Raw genomic sequence first — 19,966 nt, forward strand, 5'->3', positions numbered from 1 at the left:
TTTGGTATATTCCCCATCCATGTACCCTAATACGAGGCCAGTGCATTAAGGTTCCAGGCACCAATTCTTTGGGAAAACCTGCATCTTCTGGCATCTCTAAAACTGTAATCTCTTTAATTATTATTTTGCTCAATTCTCCTAATCCCATTCCCCGCTTCCTGTTCTGAGATTAAGCCATCTGTGAACTGATTTCCCAATCATTTGCACCAGTATGGTACCCAAGTTGATGTATGTAGCTCATAAATGCAACAATCTGTGTGCAGCATTTCTGAGTGTTTATAAACCATAAAAATATAGAGTGATATAAAGTAGTTTTATTTTGCTCAATATGAAATAGCTATTTAGAGTAATCCTGTCATCCTGAAAATCTAGAGAACTCCCCAAGAACATTCACAACATAATAATATAATATATTATAACATAATGAACAGTATGTTGGCAACTAACCCATTGAGTTCAATATTCATGTATTCAACTATTGAGAGTTATGTTTTGCACTGAATGAAGAAGTCACTATATAAAATAATCTTTATGAATTGAGTTAAACAGGAAAGTCTGCAGATGCTGTGATTTTAGTGCAAGACACAAAAATGCAGGAGAAACTTAGCAGATCACAGCTTCTATTGATTTGTCAAGGTGTGAACAAAAAGCCCAGAATAAAAAGTTGGGGCGAGGAGAGGAGGGAGGAAGGGCAGGAGGAGGAGAACAGGCTCACAAAAGACATAGGTGGATTGGATGGGAAGACAGAAGAGAAAAAAACCTGAGAAGCGAGGAGGTAGGGGGTAGTTTTCTGGATGAGGAGGGAAAAGAAGTGGCTGGAGAGCTGGAAGATAGTAAAAAAGACTTGAGGGAGGGGTTTAACAGAAACTGGAGGTTGACATTAATACCATCTGGCCAGAGAGTACCCAGGTGGAATAATAGACCAGGGGTGGCCAAACTGAAGCTCGCGAGCTACATGCGGCTCTTTGACCTTTAATATGTGGCTCACTGCCGGTCTCCCCCCCTCGCCCACCCGACTCAGGCTGCCAGTCTCTCCCCTTCGCCTGCCCGTCTCGCGCTGCCAATCTCTCCTTCTCACCCGCCCGACTGATGGGATGATCAGTAAGAAGGAATGAGTAGCATTACTTGTCATGGAAAATATCACAGCTGTGCTCAGGCAGGACAGACCAGAGGGCTCATCTACTGTGGGGTCATGAGTGGAGCTGAGGAATGGGAAAGGTATGACCACACTCATGGGGCGGTATTATAGACTGGCCAGTAGTCAATGAGATTTGGAGGATCAAACCTGGAGAGAGACAGCAGACAGCTGCAGGAAACACAAGGTTGTGATAGTAGGACATTTTAACTTTCCATATATTAACTGGGACTCCAATTCAGTAAAGAGGTTGGATGGCTTGGGGTTTGTTAAATATGTTCAGGAAAGTTCTCCAAATGAATATAAAGAGACACCAACTGGAGAATGCAATACTGGATCTCCTGTTAGGGTGACAAAAGTATGTGGAGGGGAACATTTTGGGCCCAGTGATCATCATGCCATTAGTTTCAAGTTCATTATTGAGAAGGATAGGTCTGGCCTCAGGTTGAGATTCTAAATTGGAGTAAAGCTAATATTGAGGAAATTAGGATTGGGATTGGGATAAGTTGTTTTCAGGCCAGGATGTGCAAGGTAAATAGAAGACCTTCAAAAGTGAAATTTTGAGAGTGCAAACTTTGTATGTTTCTGTCAGGATTCAAAGGTAAAGTTAGCAGGCATAGGGAACCTTGGTTTTTGAGGGATATTGGAGATATAGTTCAAAAGAAGTGAGGTATAGGTAACATGTAGTAAAATAAGTACTTGAGGATTGCTTGCGCACATGTTTTGCAAACAATGCACAAAGGAAATTAAGGTGTACACATTAGCTACCTAAAATAATGCAGTATTTAATAATTATAGTTATTGAATGCAATCATGCTTGTATTATATTAAAACATGCCAATACAGTTTTGTTAGTCATGAGAGATAGGCTGTGCCAAAATTATCTTGAAACAATTTAAGTTTACATTTGCACAAGCCTTCAGTACGCACATACTTTTGTCACAGGAAAAATATTTACACAACTTGAATTTTGCGCACACTGACCACTAAAATCTAGACAGAACATTGTTGAGGAGTATAAAAAATGCAAGAAAAACTTCAAGAAAGAAATCAAGAAAGCTAAATTGGCAGACAATGTGAAGGTAAATCCTAAGGTTTTCTACAGATATATAAAGAGCAAATGGATAGTCAGGAACAACAGTGATCCCCCTTGAAGATCAGAGTGGTCAATGATGTCTGAAGCCAAAAGAGATGGGGGAGATTTTAAATGTTTTTTTTTGCATTAATATTCATGCAGGAAACTAACAAAGAGTTGAGGGAAGAATACAGATTAAAGAAGAGGAGATGCTTGCTGTCTTATGGGAGGTTAGTCAGGAATTAGACAATGGGTGGCTAGGAGAAGCCAGAGAATAGTGGTAGATGATTGCTTCTCAGACTGGAGGCCAGTGACTAGTGGTGTGCCTCAGTCATCAGTGCTGGGACCTTTGTAAACTGTAATTTATATTAAGGATCTTGATGACAATGTGGTAAATAAGAGCGGCAAGTTTGTAGATGACACTGAGTGGATATGTTGTGGACAGCTAGGAAGGTTTTCAAAGCTTGCAGAGGGATCTGGACCAGCTGGAAAAGTGGGCTGAAAAATGACAGATGAAATTTAATGCAGTGTGAGGTGGTGTGTTTTGGAAAGGCAAATCATGAAAGGACATATACAATAAATGCTAGGGCACTGAGAAGTGCAGTAGAATAAAGGGATCTGGGAATACAGATACATACAGTGACCTCCATAATGTTTGGGACAAAAAACACTTTTTTCCTTTATTTGTAAATCTGTCATCTGGCCATCATGTTTCTGTAGCTAACTAGCAGTTTGCATCTTGCAGTGTAGCCTCAATACTTCTGTTCATTAAAGCTTACGTAGACAATAGTCATTATGTAGACAATTATCCACACCTGGTTCCTGAAGACCATTTCATATCAATTTGAAATCGAACAATTCACATGCAATTATAGTCCACATTCCACATTTTATTCAAGGTTATTTGTGTACATTTTGGATTGACTGTGTAGAAATTACAGAACTTTTTATACATAGTCCCCTCATTTCAGGGCACCATGATGTTGGGATATTTGGCTTCACAGATGTTTGTAAGTATTCATGTATATTTCATTGTTTCATCAGTGCAGGTAGAAGAAAGCTAGGTTTGCTTCCAATCTTTTGATCACCTTTGGAGTCTGTAGTTGCCATTTTTCAATATAAAGACCAGAGTTGTGCCAATGAAAGTTAAAGAAGCCATTATGAGGTGAAAAACAAAAATAATAAGAGACATTGTCCAAAATATAGGATTACCAAAATCAACTGTTTGGAACATCATTAAGAAGAAAGAGAGTACTGATGAACTCAATAATTGCAAAGCGAGTGGCAGGCCAAGGAAGACCTCCATGCTGATGACAGAATTCTCATCATAATGAAGAAAAATTCCCAAGTGCCTGTCCAACAGATCAGAAATGCTCTTCAGGAACCAGGTGTGGATAATTGTCTACATAATGACTATTGTCTACATAAGCTTTAATGAACAGAAGTACTGAGGCTACACTGCAAGATGCAAACTGCTAGTTAGCTGCAGAAACATGATGGCCAGATGACAGATTTCCAAGAAGAATTTAAAAGACCATACAGAATTCTGGAAAAGGGTCCTGTGGACAGATGAGACCAAGATTAATCTGTATCAGAGTGATGGCAAGAGCAAAGTGTGGAGGCATAAAGGAACTGCCAAAGCTTACCACCTTTGACATGGTTTGCATCTTGCAGTGTAGCCTCTGTATTTCTATTCATGAAGTCTTCTTTGGACAATAGTCATTGACACGTCCACACCTGCCTCCTGAAGGGTGTTTCTGATCTGTCAGACAGGCATTTGGGGATTTTTCTTCATTATGATGAGAATTCTTCTGTCGTCAGCAATGGAGGTCTTCCTTGGAATACCATTCCCTTTTTGATTACTGAACTCACCAGTACGCTCTTCCTTCTTAATGATGCTCCAAACTGTTGATATGGTAATCCTAAATTTGGGTGTTGTCTCTTATGTTTTATTCTTGTTTCTCAGCCTCTTTGGGATTCATTGTCACAACTCTGGTCCTCATGTTGAAAAATGACAAAAGATTATCAAATGCTTAGAAGCAAGCCTAGCTCTCTTATACCTGCACCAATGAACCAGTTATCACAATCACAAACACTTGTGAAGCCAAATGTCCCAAACATTCATGTGTGTGGCCTCCATCGATTGTGATCAATCATGGGTACTGTAGTATCTCCAGGGTGTAAGCCGGGGCAGAGTTGATATGGAGATCCATCTGTTGCCCATGCAGTGGGACTCCCCTTTCCATGCTAATGACAGGTCAAAAGGAACGATGAAAGTCGATACAGTTTGTAGCCAGCAGCATCGCAGGAGTTGCCATGTTGGTGCTGTGTACAGCAGTCTGTCAACTCCGGATTTTTCCTCGGGGGTTTACTCCCAAAGCCTTTCCTGTGAGTGGGTACAGCCACTGGGGAGCAGAGATTTGAAATCAGAGTTTTCGCTCTTCTAGATGAGTCACCATCTGTGGTTAACAAGTCCCATCTGCCTGGAGCAACTGGTTTCAAGGGGCCAGTGTCTCGACTTTGCCCTTTTTCCTGTCAGTGAGAGCAGGTCCGCTGGGCATAAGAACTAGGCCACACATGAAGGCCAGGAGTTGGGCTTGGTTGTCATGTACTGTTTGAGATACATGCCATGAAGAGCATTTGTGTAGCAGCGGGAGCTCGTCCCCATTAGTACCCATCGGCTGTAACAACCTTTAGAGACACCAAACATTATAGTGCCATGAAATGAGGGGACTATGTATAAAAAGGGCTGTAATTTCTACATGTTCAAACTAAAATGTATATAAATACATTGGGCAGCACGATTGGCGTAGTGGTTAGCGCAACGCTTTTACAGTGCTAGCGATGGGGACCAGGATTCGAATCCAGTACTGTCTGTAAGGAATTTGTATGTTCACCCCGTGTCTGCGTGGATTTTCCCCAGGGGATCCGGTGGTCTCCTACCATTCACAAATATATTGGGGTCAATTGGGTGTAATTGGCAGCACGGGCTGGTGGGCTGAAATGGTCTGTTGTCATGCTGTATGTCTAAATTTAGCCTGAAATAAAATCTGAAATGTACATTTAATTGTGAATTGCTTGATTACAAATAGAATATTTTGGAGCACAGGGGCAAATAAAGTTTAAAAAAAATATCTCTGTTCCAAATATTATGGATGGCTCTGTAATTCCTTGAAAATGGCATCACAGATAGATTGGTTTGTAAAGAGAGCTTTTGGCATATTGGCCTTCATAAATCATAATATTGAGTATAGGAGTTGGGATGTAATGCTAAAGTTGTATAAGACATTGGAGTAATTTGGAGTATTATGAGCAATTTTGGTCATCTAACTACAGAAAATATATCAATAAGATCGAAAGAGCGCAGAGAACATTTACTGGCATGTTGCCTGGACTTCAGGAGCTGAATTACAGGGAAAGGTTAAACAGGTTAGGACTTTCTTCCCTGGAGCATAGAAAAATTAGTTGGGGGGGGGGGGAATTTGATAGAGGTATTTAAAATCAAGAAGGGGATATACAGAGTAAATATAGATAGGCTTTTTTCCACTGAGGATAGGTGAGATACAAACCAGAGGACATGGGTTAAGAGTGAAAGGAGAAGAGTTTAGGGGGAAGATGAGGGGGTACTCCTTCATACAGAGAGTGATGGGGGTGTGGAATGAGCTGTCAGCTGAAGTGGTGAATGCGGGCTCAATTTTAACATTTAAGAAGAATTTGGACAGGTACGTGGATGGGAGAGGTTTGGAGGCCTACAGATGGTGCAGGTCAGTGGGACTAGGCAGAAAAATGGTTCGGCACAGACTAGAAGGGCTAAAGGGGCCTGTTTCTGTGATGTAATGTTCTATAGTTCTGTGATTCTATGGAGTAGATGATGAAGTCCTTGAGGGAGCAGTTGCTCTGGAGAGGGGAGACGTGGGGAAAATGTGTCTGGTACTGGGATCACACTTTAAGCGGCGGAAATTGTGAAGGAGAATAAGTTGGATGAGGAAGTTGCTGTGGTCGATGAGGGCAAGGGGAATGCTGCCCTAGGTGCGATTCAGGGAGGAGGAGGCCAGAGCAGATGTGCAGGAAATAGAGGAGATGCGGGTAAGGACTGAGTTGATAGCAATAGAAGGGAAGCCACGTTTTTTGAAGATGTACTGGAATGGAATACCTCATCCTGGGAGCAGATGCAACGGAGACAGGGGAATTGGGGAATTGAGAGAAAGGAATAGAATCCTTAAAAGCGGACAGTGTCCTCAAGGTAACTATGGGAGTTGATAGGTTTGTAGAAATTAAGTATTGAGAGTTTGTATCCCGTAATGGAGACAGAGAGATTGAAAAAGGGGTAAATGTTGCTAGAGATGAACCAAGTGAATTTAAGATCAGGGTGCAAGTTAGCAGAAAAATTAACACTCATCATGGGTGCAGGAGGCAGCAACAATGCAGTCATCAATGTAGCAGAGGAAGAATTGAGGACCCTTGCCTGTGTAGGCTTGCAGTATGGAATGGTCCACACAGCCAATAAAAAGCCAGGCATAGCTGGGGTCCATGCAGATACTTTTGGGTACCCCTTTGACTTGGAGAGAGTGTGATAAACCAAAGGAGAGGTTATTGTGGTGTTGGGTTCGATCTATTGTTGAGAAAGAAACAAAGGGCTTTGAGGCCCTCAGTGTGGAGGTGCATAGAGATTGGATAAACATAGTGAAAATGAGGCAGTCGAGTTCAGGGAACTGGAAGTTGTTAAAGTGATGGAGGTCATGAGAGGTATCACAGATGTAGGGAGGAAGCGACTGGATTAGTGGGGACAAAATGGACTGGAGGTAAGATGACACCAGTTCAGTGGGGCAGGAACACATGGACAAAATGGGTCTACCCATCAGAATTGAATGAGCAGGTTTACAAACCAGATAAGTGGCACATAATATCCCTAATAAATCAAACAATATTACATTGGATAATAAAGAGCTTTCCATATTTGCAGAGTATATCTTGATACATTGAACTGCATCCAATTTATTGTGTTATTTTAGATAGTGCTGATGGGAATTAGAAAATAACTCTTGAATGGCACTACATTCTTAAATGGCTCAATCCAATGGGCAAGAGTATTAATAATTAACAAGAGGGAGTATACTCCTGTTTACTGCAAAGATACTGGAAGAAGCACAGTATGTAGATGTTTACGTAAATATTTGAACAGTAAGAATGGGAACTAGAATGTGAATGCAGAGAATAAGGGAGAAGGTGAAAAGAATGAAGCAATGTGTTGTGGGTTTGTGAGGTAGGACAGGCAGCTGAGGAAGCATAAATATATTTAGTTGGAGGGTTTGAAATGTGTCTATTTCAATGCAAGGAGAATGATAAATAAACGAGATGAACTTGGAGCATGGATCAGCATGTGGAATTGAAATGTTGTGGCTGCTACAGAGATCTGGATGACGCATAGACAGGATTAGATAATTCAGGTACTGGGGTTTAGGTGTTTTAAAATAGATTGGATGAAAAGTAAAAGAGGCTTGGGGGTCAGGCAGAGGGGTGGTAGCGTTACTAGTCAGGATTAGTATCACAGCTACAAAAAGGGAGGATGTGGTAGAGGTAGTGTCTACTGACTCGGTGTGGGTGCGTCAGAAATAGGAAGGGAGCAATCGCTGTACTCTGAGTACTCTATAGACTGCCAAATAGCCATAAGTAGGTAGATTTTGGAATGATGAAGAAATTACAGGGTGTTATTATGGGAGACTTCAACTTCCCAAATATTGACTTGCACCTCCTAACTCCAAGTGGAATAGATGGTGCAGAATTTGTCAGGTGCATCCAAGAAGGATTCCAGCCACAGTATGATCCAGCTGACTAGAGGGGAGGCCATACTGGATCTAGTAATGAACCTGGTCAGGTAACAGACTTCTCAGTGGGTGAACATTTCAGAGATAGTGAGCACAACTCCTTGAGCTTTTGCATAGCTATGGATTGGAACGAAGTCAACAAAATGGGAAAGAGTTTATTTGGGGAAGTGCTAATTACAATGGAATGAGACATGAACTAGAGAGAGTAAATTGGGAACAGATGCTCTCTGGGAAAAGCACAGACCTGTGGAGGATGTTTAGGGACAAATTGCACGGGGTTCTGGATAGGTTTGCCCCACTGAGACGGAAAAGATGGGAGGAAAAATGTAAGATAAGGTAAGAAAAGTTAACTGGTGAGACAGCTCGTTAAAAGGAAGGAAGTGTGGCGGTGCACATTCTCGTGGCAAACTGGCCCCGCTTGTACCGCCATGTGGCGGTGCAGCCATGAGAAGATGGCACCGTCAGAGGTTCTCTTTGCCTCATGGTTCCAGCCCACCGCGCGCCTTGGGCAGCCGTTATGTCATCACCGCTTACACGGGGGTGGAGCTCATGCTGCCCTTAAAGGGGTGCATGCGGGATTTGAAATAAACTGTCATTGAGAACCTCCAACGTGGGCAAGATGAGATATACCCCAGGTTGCTGTGGAAAGAGAGGTAACTTGGGCATTTACAATTATCTTTGTGCCCTCCTTGGCCTCAGGGATGGTGTTGGATGATTGGAGGATGGTAAATGTGGTCTATTTGTTTTTAAAAAAGTAATAGGGAGAATCCCAGGAATTATAGACCAGTGAATCCTACATCATTGGTGAGAAAACTATTGGAGAGGATTCTTACAGACAGGATTTATGAGCATTTGGAGAAGTACAGTCTTCTCATGGACAGTTGGTATTGCTTTGTGATGGGAAGTTCGTGCCTCATAAGTCTAGTTGAGTTTTTGAGGAGGTAACAAAAGAAATTGATGAAGATTAGGTGGTAGATGTGGTGTATATGGATTTTAGTAAGGCATTTGACAAAGTCCCCCATGAGAGACTCATTCAGAAAGTCATGAGGTATGGGATCCATGGAACCTTGACTCTGTGAATTCAGAATTGGCTTGCCTGTTGAAAGCCAAGAGTAGTAGTGAACAGAAAGTGTTTTGCCTGTGACTGGTGGAGATCCACAGGGATTTGTTCTAGGACCCCTGCTCTTTGTAATTTTTATGAATGACTTAGATGAAAAAGTGGAAGGATAGGTCAGTAAATTTGAAGATGATACGAATATTGGAGGAGTTGTGGATAGTGTTGAAAAGTGTCGTAAGTTACAAAAGGATATGGACCATTGAGTCTATAAGGGGTAAAGTGGCAGATAGAGTTCAATCTGGATGTGTGAAGTGATGTATTTTGGAAGGTAAAACCAAAAGGCTGAGAACAGGGTTAATGGCCAGATACTTAATAGTGTGGAAGAACAGTGGAGCCTTGAGGTCTAAATCTATACATCTCTCAAGGTTATCACGCAGGTTGATAGGATAGTTAAGAAGACCTATGGGATGCTGGGCTTAATTAGAAAAGGGATTGAGTTCGAGAGTCAAGAGGGCATGTTACAGCTCTACAAATGTTTGGTGAGACCACACTTAGAATATCATGTTCATTTTTGGTCCTCTCACTATAGAAGAATGTGGAAGCTATGGAGAGGGTGCAGAGGAGATTTACCAAGATGTTGCCTGGATTGGAAAATAAAAATTATGAGGCAAGGTTAGCAGAGCTTGGCTTTTTCCTTTAGAATGTAGAAGGATGAGAGGTGACTTAATAGAGGTCTACAAGATTCTGAGAGGCATAGATAAGGTAGATACCCAGAGCCGTTTTCCCAGGGTGGGAGTACAAACACTAGAGCACATCTGTACAAAGTGAAGGGAGGAATGTTTTGGGGAGACATCAGGGGTAAGTCTTCTTACACTGAGAGTTGTGGGTGCCTGGAATGCCTTGACAGGGGTTGTGGTGGAGGCTGGGACATTAGTGGCATTTAAGAGACTCTTAGACTGGTGCAGGGATGAAAGAAAAATTGAGGGTTATGAGGTAGGGAGGGTTTTGGGTTTTTTTTGGTTGGAATATATAAGTCAGCACAACATCGACTCCACAAAAACCCTTTACCTTTTGTAAGACACTGACATTTGTTATTCCAATATGCATCAAATCTGCCATCTGGTTGCATGGATCAGCTAATCAAAATTCCTCTTAAGGAAACAAATGGAAAGCACTGAAGCTCCCACTTTACACGGATATTTACTAAGAAAGCGAAAGCAAGGCCTAAACTTGAAAATAATTTATGTTATCCATTTGCAATATTTTGTTACTCTTTCCTTTTTCAGCGGTTCATCTAAAGTCTTTGCTCTTTCATCCACAAAAGTATGATAAATGAGCAGAAGCAGATTGGCGCTACATAAAATATCCCCCCCCACCCCCCCGTACTTTTTTTCACTTTCCATTGAAGTTAATTGAGCAGTTTGTTTACTTGATAGCTAACTTTCTGCCATTTATTTTACATTGTAGATCAAGTTGACAGGTTCACCACATATTTTGGTTCATATACGAATTACTGTGATTGCCAAATTGGATAAGATAGATACGAGGTCAAATATACTGGAGCAAGTATATTTGTATAACTACAAAGCTCTCATTTTACAATATGCTTTATATTGGAATGATGCATTTAAATGCATTTATTTACTTTGTTTCCTCAGGTTTGAATATCAAGAATTGCTTCATAATTCAAGCTTTTGTCTTGTCCCAAGAGGCAGGAGACTGGGCTCTTTCCGATTTTTGGAGGCTCTTCAGGTAAAACAAGAGAGAAGTACAACAATGCATAACTGTGCATTACAAAATTATTAGCTTTTTTCACATATTCAGTCAATCTTCATGGAGTCGTGCAGCAGGGAATAAGCACTTTCACCCCCCTTGTCCATGCCAACTAAGTTGATATTCTGGGCTAGTCCCATTTGTTTTAATTTGGTCCATATCCTTCAAAACCTTCTGTCTGTGTTTTCTGAACATCAAAATACCAGCTTACAGAACTCCATCTGGTAGCTTGTTCCAGATATAGAGTACCCTCTAAGTGAAAAATGCACCCCTCAGGTCCCTCTTAAATTTTCCCCTCTCACCTCAAATCTATGCCCTCTAGTTCTAAAATCACCTATGTGAGAAAATCACTGTGAAGATTCACTTTATCCATGAACTTCATGATTTTATAAGCCTCTATAAGGTCATTCCTTATCACTCCACACCCCAGCCTATCCATCCCCTCTCTATAACTCAAACTTTCCAGTTCCAACAACATCCTCTTCACCCTTTCCAACTTGTTGGCATCATTCCTACAACTGGATGACCAGAACTGCACACAGTAAAATGAATTGATTTCCCTGCATCATGAGCTCCCAACATTTGTACTTAATACCCTGCCCATTGAAGGAAAGCATTTCAAATGCCTTCTTTATACATCTATGCTCCTTGGTCTACAACACTCTCGGGGCTCCACTATTCACTGTGCAAGTTCTATCCCGATTTGGCTACCAAAGTGTAACACCTCACATTTGTCCAAGTTAAATTCCATCTGACACTGCATGACTCACCTTTCCAACTGATTTACATGCCTTGGTATATCAAGATGTCCTTCATTCATTTGCACCAATTTTGGTGTCATCTACACATTTTCTAATCATGTTAATGACATTGCCATCCAAATTATTAATATAGATAACCAACAGCAGTCAACTCAACACCAACCTATATGGCATATCACAAGACACTGATCAGAGAAGCAACCCTCTATTACAATCCTCTGACTCCTTCCTTCAAGTCAGTTTTCAATTCACCTAGCCAGCTCACCTTGGATCCGATGGAATCTAACCTTGCAGACTGATTTACCATTTGGAACCTTGTCAAAGACCTTGCTAAAAACACAGAACTGCAGGAGGGACTCAATGGGTCTCAAAGCATGCACAGAAGGTGAAGATATGTAACTGAAGTTTCAGGCCTGAGTCCTTCTTTAAGAAATGATTAAAAAGCAGACAGGCATCTGAATTAAAAGGCTATGAAGGGAACAATGGTCTGGGAGAGGACCACAGATTAACAGACATAATTGGATTGGATATGGATGGGATACAGGAAAGAGGATGGGGCTTTGTGGAAGAAGAGCTGGAGAAATGAGACAGTGGGAAAAGGGAAGGGAGAGAGAGAAAGATGGATAGAGGAAAGGAGACATAGGGAAAGATGGTGGTGGGGCTAACAGAAACTGGAGAAGTTGTTGTTAATACATCCTATATTTCTACCCCTGTGTTTCTGTGTTTTTACCACAATTACAGCATCTGCAGACTTGCATGATTCACCCGAAAAGACCCTTTTTAAAGTCCATACAGACAACCTCCACCACTCTGCCCTCATCTTTTTTCTCAGTCACTCTTCAACAAAACTCTTCAGATTTATGAGACCCAATTTCCTCTGCACAAAGCCACACTGACTACCACTAATTAGTCCCTGCCTATCCAAATGTTGGTAGATCCTGTCCCTCAGAATCCCCTCCTGCAACTTTCCCACAACTGGTTAATGAAACCATTTTAACCTTAAGATTCCAAATGTGCTCTTTAGACTTTTGGAAAACTTTGTTAATTATTAATTAAATGTTATTCCAAGGCTTTTTTTAAATTTTAGTCTCTCTTAAGATACTAAATTTTAATTGTCCTGTCATTAAGTCCCATTGCCCAGGCTTTCAGATGCCTCGTCGCTCTAAAAATTAGGTGAGAAGCAAAATATTGTACAGCCCTTCAATATTGCTGCTCAATAATCTCATTAAATGACAAAATATATTCATAATTTGTCTGGATTTAGAGCAGATACTCGTGTGCACCTATTCTGGGCCCAGATACAAGATGTTCTCTTTCATGTTTTCTCTGTGAACTTCAATAGATATTTTGGAAAATATTGGAGTGTATGACAAACTTTACATATTATTGTATATGAATCAATATGATATTTCAACTACATTGGTACATATTTAAATATAATTTTGGTAAACATTGTCACAGTAGCAAAATTGAAAAATTATGATGTAAATATTTATCATTTTTATTACAAAATCAACAATATAGTTAATTAATCAAATAGATAGAATTTTCCATGTCATTCAATTTAGCATGCCTAGCCTAGTTACAGTATTTGCAGCACTTTGTTTGTATTGAGGGTATGTGAGGAAAAGATTTGTAGACCCATTCACCTCACTCTCTTATCTCCCAGATAAGTGAGGTACCAGCATCGGATAAAAGTGGAAAATCTTCTGGAATTCAACCCATCAAGTGGATTAGAAAACAGTGTTTTGCAGCTAATTTTGTGCAGCCCCACCACCATATTAAATAAATGTTTCTTCCGCTCTCTACCATCCTCACAGCATTCACCATACCTTCAAATAAGAAGGTAACTAGGCAACTGAACCAGCACTTTTATCCTGTAAGCCATTCTTGGCTTTTACCTAGTCAATATTCTGTAATTTGCTGTGTGTGGATTCACAAAGGTAACAGCTTGTGTCCCAATGACTCAGTAGTACGTTTCATTTTACAGAATTAAAGTGTTGCGTTACACTATTATTAGTCATACTTTTACTCTAGCCCGAAATTGAGATCAGAATCCTGATAATCATGTTTATTGTGGAAATGATTAAGAAAATAACTCTTACAAAAGTTGATCTTCTCTGGTTAAAAAAAACAATTGTTTTAGTTCCAAGAACACATTGACATCATGGTAAATGTCATGTATCTGAACCAATTACAGTTTCATCACTTACCCAGAAGGAAATATGAAGGGAAAGAAAACATTTGTGATGCAGAATTTTAGAAAGGGGAAAAAAGGCTTGTTTTTCTTTCTTTTATATATTGCCTTATCAGTTCTCTCAGAATATCTTAAAGCAGTTTGCATAGTGAATAATTTGAAATCTAATGCTGCAGGAGGCACTGACAAGAACCCCCAAAGAAGCAATGAAATGAATGACAGGTTAAATTTGTTTTCATTGCTGTTGTTTAACTAGGATATGTCCATGGTTTTTAGAGAACAATACATATTGACATCATGTATTTAATGAGAATGAGAAATAAAAATGATCGTTCAGTTTAGAGTCATAGATTCACAGCAAGAAAACAAGCCCTTTGGCCTAACTTGTCCATGATGACCAAGTTGGCTTGTCTGAGCTAGTTCCACTTGCTTGTACTTGGCCCATATCACTCTAACCTTTCTCTATTCATAACATAATTGTACCTGCCGATACCACTTCCTCTAGCAGCTCATTCCATATACGCATCACCTTCTGTGTGGAAAAGGTTGCTCTTAAAGTCCCTTTTTAAATCTTTCCTCTCTCACCTTAAGTCTCTGCCCTCTCCTACCCTTGGGAGAAACCTGTGACTATTCACCTTATGAATGCCACTTATAAGGGATCGTAAGACCATAAGACATAGAAGTAGGCTATTCAGCTCATTGAATTTGCCCTGCCATTTACATAAGATCATAAGAAAAGGGAGCAGGCCCATCGAGCCTGCTCCACCTTTCAATAAGATCATGGCTGATCTGATCATTGACTCAACTCCACCTATCTGCCTTTCCCCATATCCCCTAATTCCTTTTTTATGAAAAAGTCTATCTAACTGAACTTTAAATATGTTTAATGAAGTAGCCTCAACTGCTTCCCTGGGTAGAAAATTCCACAGATTCACTCCTCTCTGGGAAAAAGTTTTTCCTCATCTCCGTCTTAAATCTACTCCCCTGAATCTTGAGGCTGTGTCCCAATAGATCATGAGCTGATTCATTTCCCCTCTAGTCCCATTGCCTGTCCTTCTTCCCGTAATTGATGCCCTGGATCATCAAGAACCTATCAATCTCTGCGTTAAATGATTTTGTATATTTCAAAAAGGTCACCCTTCAGCCACCAATTCTCCAGGGAATAAAAGTCTACCCGATCCAGCCTCATAATTCAAGCCCTCCAGTCCTGGTAACATTCTAATGAATCTTTTTTGTATCCTTTCCATTTTAATAACATCCTTCCTAAAGCTAGACTACCAGAACTGCATACAGTATTCCAAATGTGGTCAGTGCCTTACACAGCTGAATAATGACATCCCAACTCTTGTACTCAGTACCCCAATTGATGCAGGCAATCATACTAAAAGTTTTTTTCACCATCCTATCTACCTGTATTTACACTTGCAGAGAACTATGTACTTGTTTTATATCCATAGATCTCTCTATTCTACCATACTCCCCAGGTCCCTATGATTTACTTTGTTAGCCCTGACCTGATTGGACTTATCAAAATGCAACACATCATGCTTATATAAATTAAACTCCATCTGCTATTCATTTGCCCTCTGACTCATTTGATCAAGATCTCATTGTGCTCTTAGATAACCTTCCTCATTGTCCACTGTAACACTAATTTTAGTGTCATCTGCATACTTAAATAACTATGTCACCTACATTTTCATCTAAGTCATTAATATATATTACAAACTAGAGTGGACCCAGCACTGATTACTGTAGCACACAACTTATCACTGGCCTCTAAACTGAAAAACTACCCTCTACCACTGTACTCTGTCTCCGACCACCAAGCCTTTATATCGAATTAGCTGGTTGGCCCTACATCAACTAAATTAACATCTATTACACTGATTGGCATGCAACTGCAAGTAAATTACATCTCTAATTCCATTTTATTTTTATTATTAAGATCAAAATACAAATTGTTTCCTTTTTAATACTTACTGCCATAGGCCATTATGTTAATGATTTTACTGTTTTTTATTTGTAATGTAATTATTACTATTACCCTCTTTTTCTTTCTATCTGGGTAAATCATTATTCTTTTTTTCTCAATTCCAAGATTTAACACTCCTGTGTGAAAACTCTACCAGTACTTGGTGAACATCATTTAATTGATTATCTCAACATGAAATAACTATTCGAAGTTTGAATATTGAAATGCCATGCTCTTCATGAAATTTTAGTTATTAACTGTTCTCTTAAATTACTTTCTTGTAAAAGACAAAAATTGATTTCTATTATAAATATGAAAATGTGTTCTAGATTTTAATCTGACAAATTTATATTTCCAAAATGATGCTTTGAACACTTGTACAGCTTGGAATGGCAATTGATTTTTGATCTGTTTTTGTGTCATCTATGAGGTCAATTAGCAGGGGGAAAAAATCCAAAATAGCATTTCTGCCCAAGTAATTTTGCTGTTCTTTTAGTTGTAGTTCTTTTCTCTATTTTCTCTAATCTCTCATATACGCCTCACTATTCTTATTTAGTTTCCCCCCCCCCCCCCCCCAATTATCCTTCAAATTTCTCTGGTCCTGAAGGTGTCAACTCTGAACTTCTGTTCTACAGCCTCCACACCCACTCGGGAAACTCATCTTAGTTGCAATATGTGTTGACAGATTTTCAACCATGGAAGGAGTGTGTGATAAAATATATTTTTCTCAACATTCAACCTGAGATTTATTTAATTTGTGTACAGAGTAATTCAACTATTTATCTCATCTTCCTCCATTAATTCAACACACACTATCCCTCATTTTAAAGTTAAATAAACCCTCTTAAGGGTAAGCATTTTCTTTTCATGCATAAAATTGATATTTTCTATGTAAAAATTAGAGTATACAAATTCAACCCAATATCCATTGTTTCTCCTTCATTTTGATTTTCATCTATATTCAAATCTTCCTTTTTATTTTCTCTAAATCATGCCATATTTAATTTTCCTTTATTTATTTGGCTACAATGTCATAATATTTTTTTATTCTTTGTGTAATGTTGTAATTAATTCTATCTAGTTCACCATCCATGGCCTAAATATGAACAATCACAAAATCTCCATCAGATTGCTTGCGTCTAGTTGCTATATATGTCAAAACTGTTAAATTAACTAATCTTGCGACTATTGGCACTCCTTGAGCACTATATTTTCCAACATTTCAGTATCACTAAATCAATTATTGGCACCATTTCTAATCCTGAGTTCAGTAAATTCAATTAAGAATAAATTAATATTTCTGTGAACATCTCCCTATTATTGAGGATCTCCTTCTCTATTTTAATTCTACAATTTTAATCACTTTTTTAACACTGTTCATAATATATTCCTTATTTACTCAGGAATGTTATACTTTTTTTTAATTCTGCATTTGCTATTAGTAAAGTGTTCCTTTATCTATCAAGCATTTATGTCTATATTCAATCTTCTAATCTTTGAACTGAAATAAATACTCCAAAATATTCTGCTTTTTGCTCACTGAATGTAGAATTTCAAGGCTTGAGAAGAAATGTGGGTCTCCTTCCTTTATTGATTTATAATCCTGAACATTTCTGACAAACATGCAATATATATTTAAGTACATTAATCCTATCGTCAAAATCTGTTGTGATCACTTGTTTCTAATATGTTCAAGAACGTTATTGTAGTTTTCAATATTCTTTGTTTCAGGCTGCATGTATCCCAGTATTACTGAGTAATGGATGGGAGTTGCCATTTTCAGAGATCATAGATTGGAATAAAGCAGCAATTATTGGGGATGAGAGGCTCCTTCTTCAGGTAACAAACCTTCCATCATTTCTGCATTTAAGAAGAAGTAATCTTGGTGTGTAATATTCCTCACCATAGTTAAAAAGTGTTAAACAAAAGGGTAAGTTAAACAAGAATGTCTGCGGATGTTACGATGGAGTGCAATACACCAGTGTCCTGGAGAAACTCATCAGGTCACACAGCATCCATAGGAAGTAAAGAATAACTGAAATTTTGAACAAAAAGCAAAGAAAAAAAAAACGAGTGACCAGCATTTGCAACCATAGTTTGAGCTTTATAAATCACTAGTCTGGCCTCTACAGGAGAATGGATTCCATTTCTGGGTTTGCTTAATTTGGAAATGGTGTCAAAGAAAGATTTTCAAGACCCTGGACTAATAGAAGATTAAGGGGAAATTTAATTGAGATATTTAGAACTGAATAACATTAATAAAGTGAAAGAAACTGTTTCCACCAAAAAGGTGTGCAACAAAAGCTTCTATTGAAAGTAATTGATAAAACAAAGTGGAGGAAATGATATATTATTCTGATTCAGAGGGAGCAATTGAAGGAGAGGTGGTACAAAATGTAAAAATTAATTTCAAAAGGCAGTTGGATAAATAATTGAAAAGAGTAAAACTATAGGACAATGATGGAAGGAATAGAAGTAATCGATTGGCTCTTTCACTGTAACAATGCAGTGAAGTGTTCCTTTATCTATCAAGCATTTATGTCTATATTCAATCTTCTAATCTTTGAACTGAAATAAATACTCCAAAATATTCTGCTTTTTGCTCACTGAATGTAGAATTTCAAGGCTTGAGAAGAAATGTGGGTCTCCTTCCTTTATTGATTTATAATCCTGAATTTCTGACAAACATGCAATATATATTTAAGTACATTAATCCTATCGTCAAAATCTGTTGTGATCACTTGTTTATAATGCCATCTTCCAATGTTATGTCATTTCACAGTTCTATAAGCAGTGCATACCACAGCCTTTGAAATATTTTACTGAACAGGGTTATATCATTTGTACCTTCTGCTCTCACAAATCTGGTAAAGGATGACCACATTCTCACCTGAACTAACAAGAATTGTAAAATTCTACATTACTCTACATTTGCTCTGCTGATCATTTTAGGCCATGTTTTTCACGTGAAAATGAACATCAGAGTGTCCATTTCTGACTAATTGTGTACTTGCAGAAGTTTACCTGGTGAACTTAATTGTGTGTTTTGTTTTAATTGCTCGAGTAATCATTGCTGGGTAAACGCTCACAGTTTCACTCAGAATTTAAATGCAATTTATAATGTGGATCTGAACCTTTTTTTAAATGAAGGTTGAGGACTTAAAATGTTATAACTCCAATGTGTTTTCCTGTATACTTCTTTTCAAGTGGCACAGTAACTTGCATGGTGCAATGCATAATGCTTAAAATATGATGGACAGGAAATGTGTACTTTTTATGTATCTGTACTTTATATTAAAATCAAAATAAATTTCATCTTAGCCTTTGAAATAAAATCCAGAGGTCCTTTGATGTACAAGTGATTAGAAAATGTATATTCTCAATTGCCATTCCAATAGAGCCTTTGAAGGAGACATCTCGTCATTATGTATTACAGGGAAGATCACACCAATTGCTAGCCAGCAGTTCCATACAGTGACACCTAGCAGCTGAAATGTACATATCTATTTGTTGCTGATGTGTGTGTATACCCATTGTAGAGCTGATGGACAGAACTTACTGGAGGTCAGATGATGATCTTCTAACAATATTAGCTGAATTATACCATATTTCGTCCCTCAGCTTTACACCAGAAATTACTGATGGATCTAACATTTCCATGGAATTATCAACATTTCCAAAAAACTTGGAAGAAATTGAGTAATTTCATTGTTTTAAAATATTGTTTTAATGTTAGTGCCTTAATTAATTCATGGAAGTTGAAAATGCTTTTAAATAATTTTTGATAACATTTTATCATTATTTAAATGTTTTCCAACTGTATTTAATCATCAGGGATGTCAAGAAACAGTGAAAAGTACAATTGTCAAAAGTCCATTATGGCAATCTATCATATGTAACCCAGTTTTTGCTTCCTGACTGTTCAACCTTGATGATAGAATATGTAGTTCATCTCAGAGCAAGCTGGTGACTGACTGAGAAACCTGTGCATTAGCCAGGTGCCAAATCTAACCCAGTACACTGAACATAGATTTCAAATGTCAAATCACTGGTACCACTTTTGTTGGCTCTTCAGAGGTGTACAACTGTGTCATAGATCGGTGAGTACACTTCAGAAGATCTACATTGTGATGAAGGACAATCAACAAGTCTTAAGCACTGATTTTGA

At 38.7% G+C, this 19,966-nt stretch overlaps 1 protein-coding gene across 2 annotated transcripts in view; it reads left to right on the forward strand.

Annotated features, from left to right (window-relative positions):
• LOC138736682 (exostosin-1-like) overlaps nucleotides 1-19,966 on the forward strand; it is a 441,690-nt gene that overhangs the window by 312,339 nt on the left and 109,385 nt on the right. For both annotated transcript variants that reach the window (XM_069886575.1, XM_069886574.1), the window contains exons 3-4: nucleotides 10,751-10,844; nucleotides 17,530-17,637. In XM_069886575.1, the coding sequence (XP_069742676.1) occupies nucleotides 10,751-10,844; nucleotides 17,530-17,637 (202 nt within the window). The remainder of the gene's footprint in view (nucleotides 1-10,750; nucleotides 10,845-17,529; nucleotides 17,638-19,966) is intronic.

Source organism: Narcine bancroftii, chromosome 6, assembly GCF_036971445.1.
Source record: "Narcine bancroftii isolate sNarBan1 chromosome 6, sNarBan1.hap1, whole genome shotgun sequence".
In the NCBI taxonomy this organism is placed as follows: Eukaryota; Metazoa; Chordata; class Chondrichthyes; order Torpediniformes; family Narcinidae; genus Narcine; species Narcine bancroftii.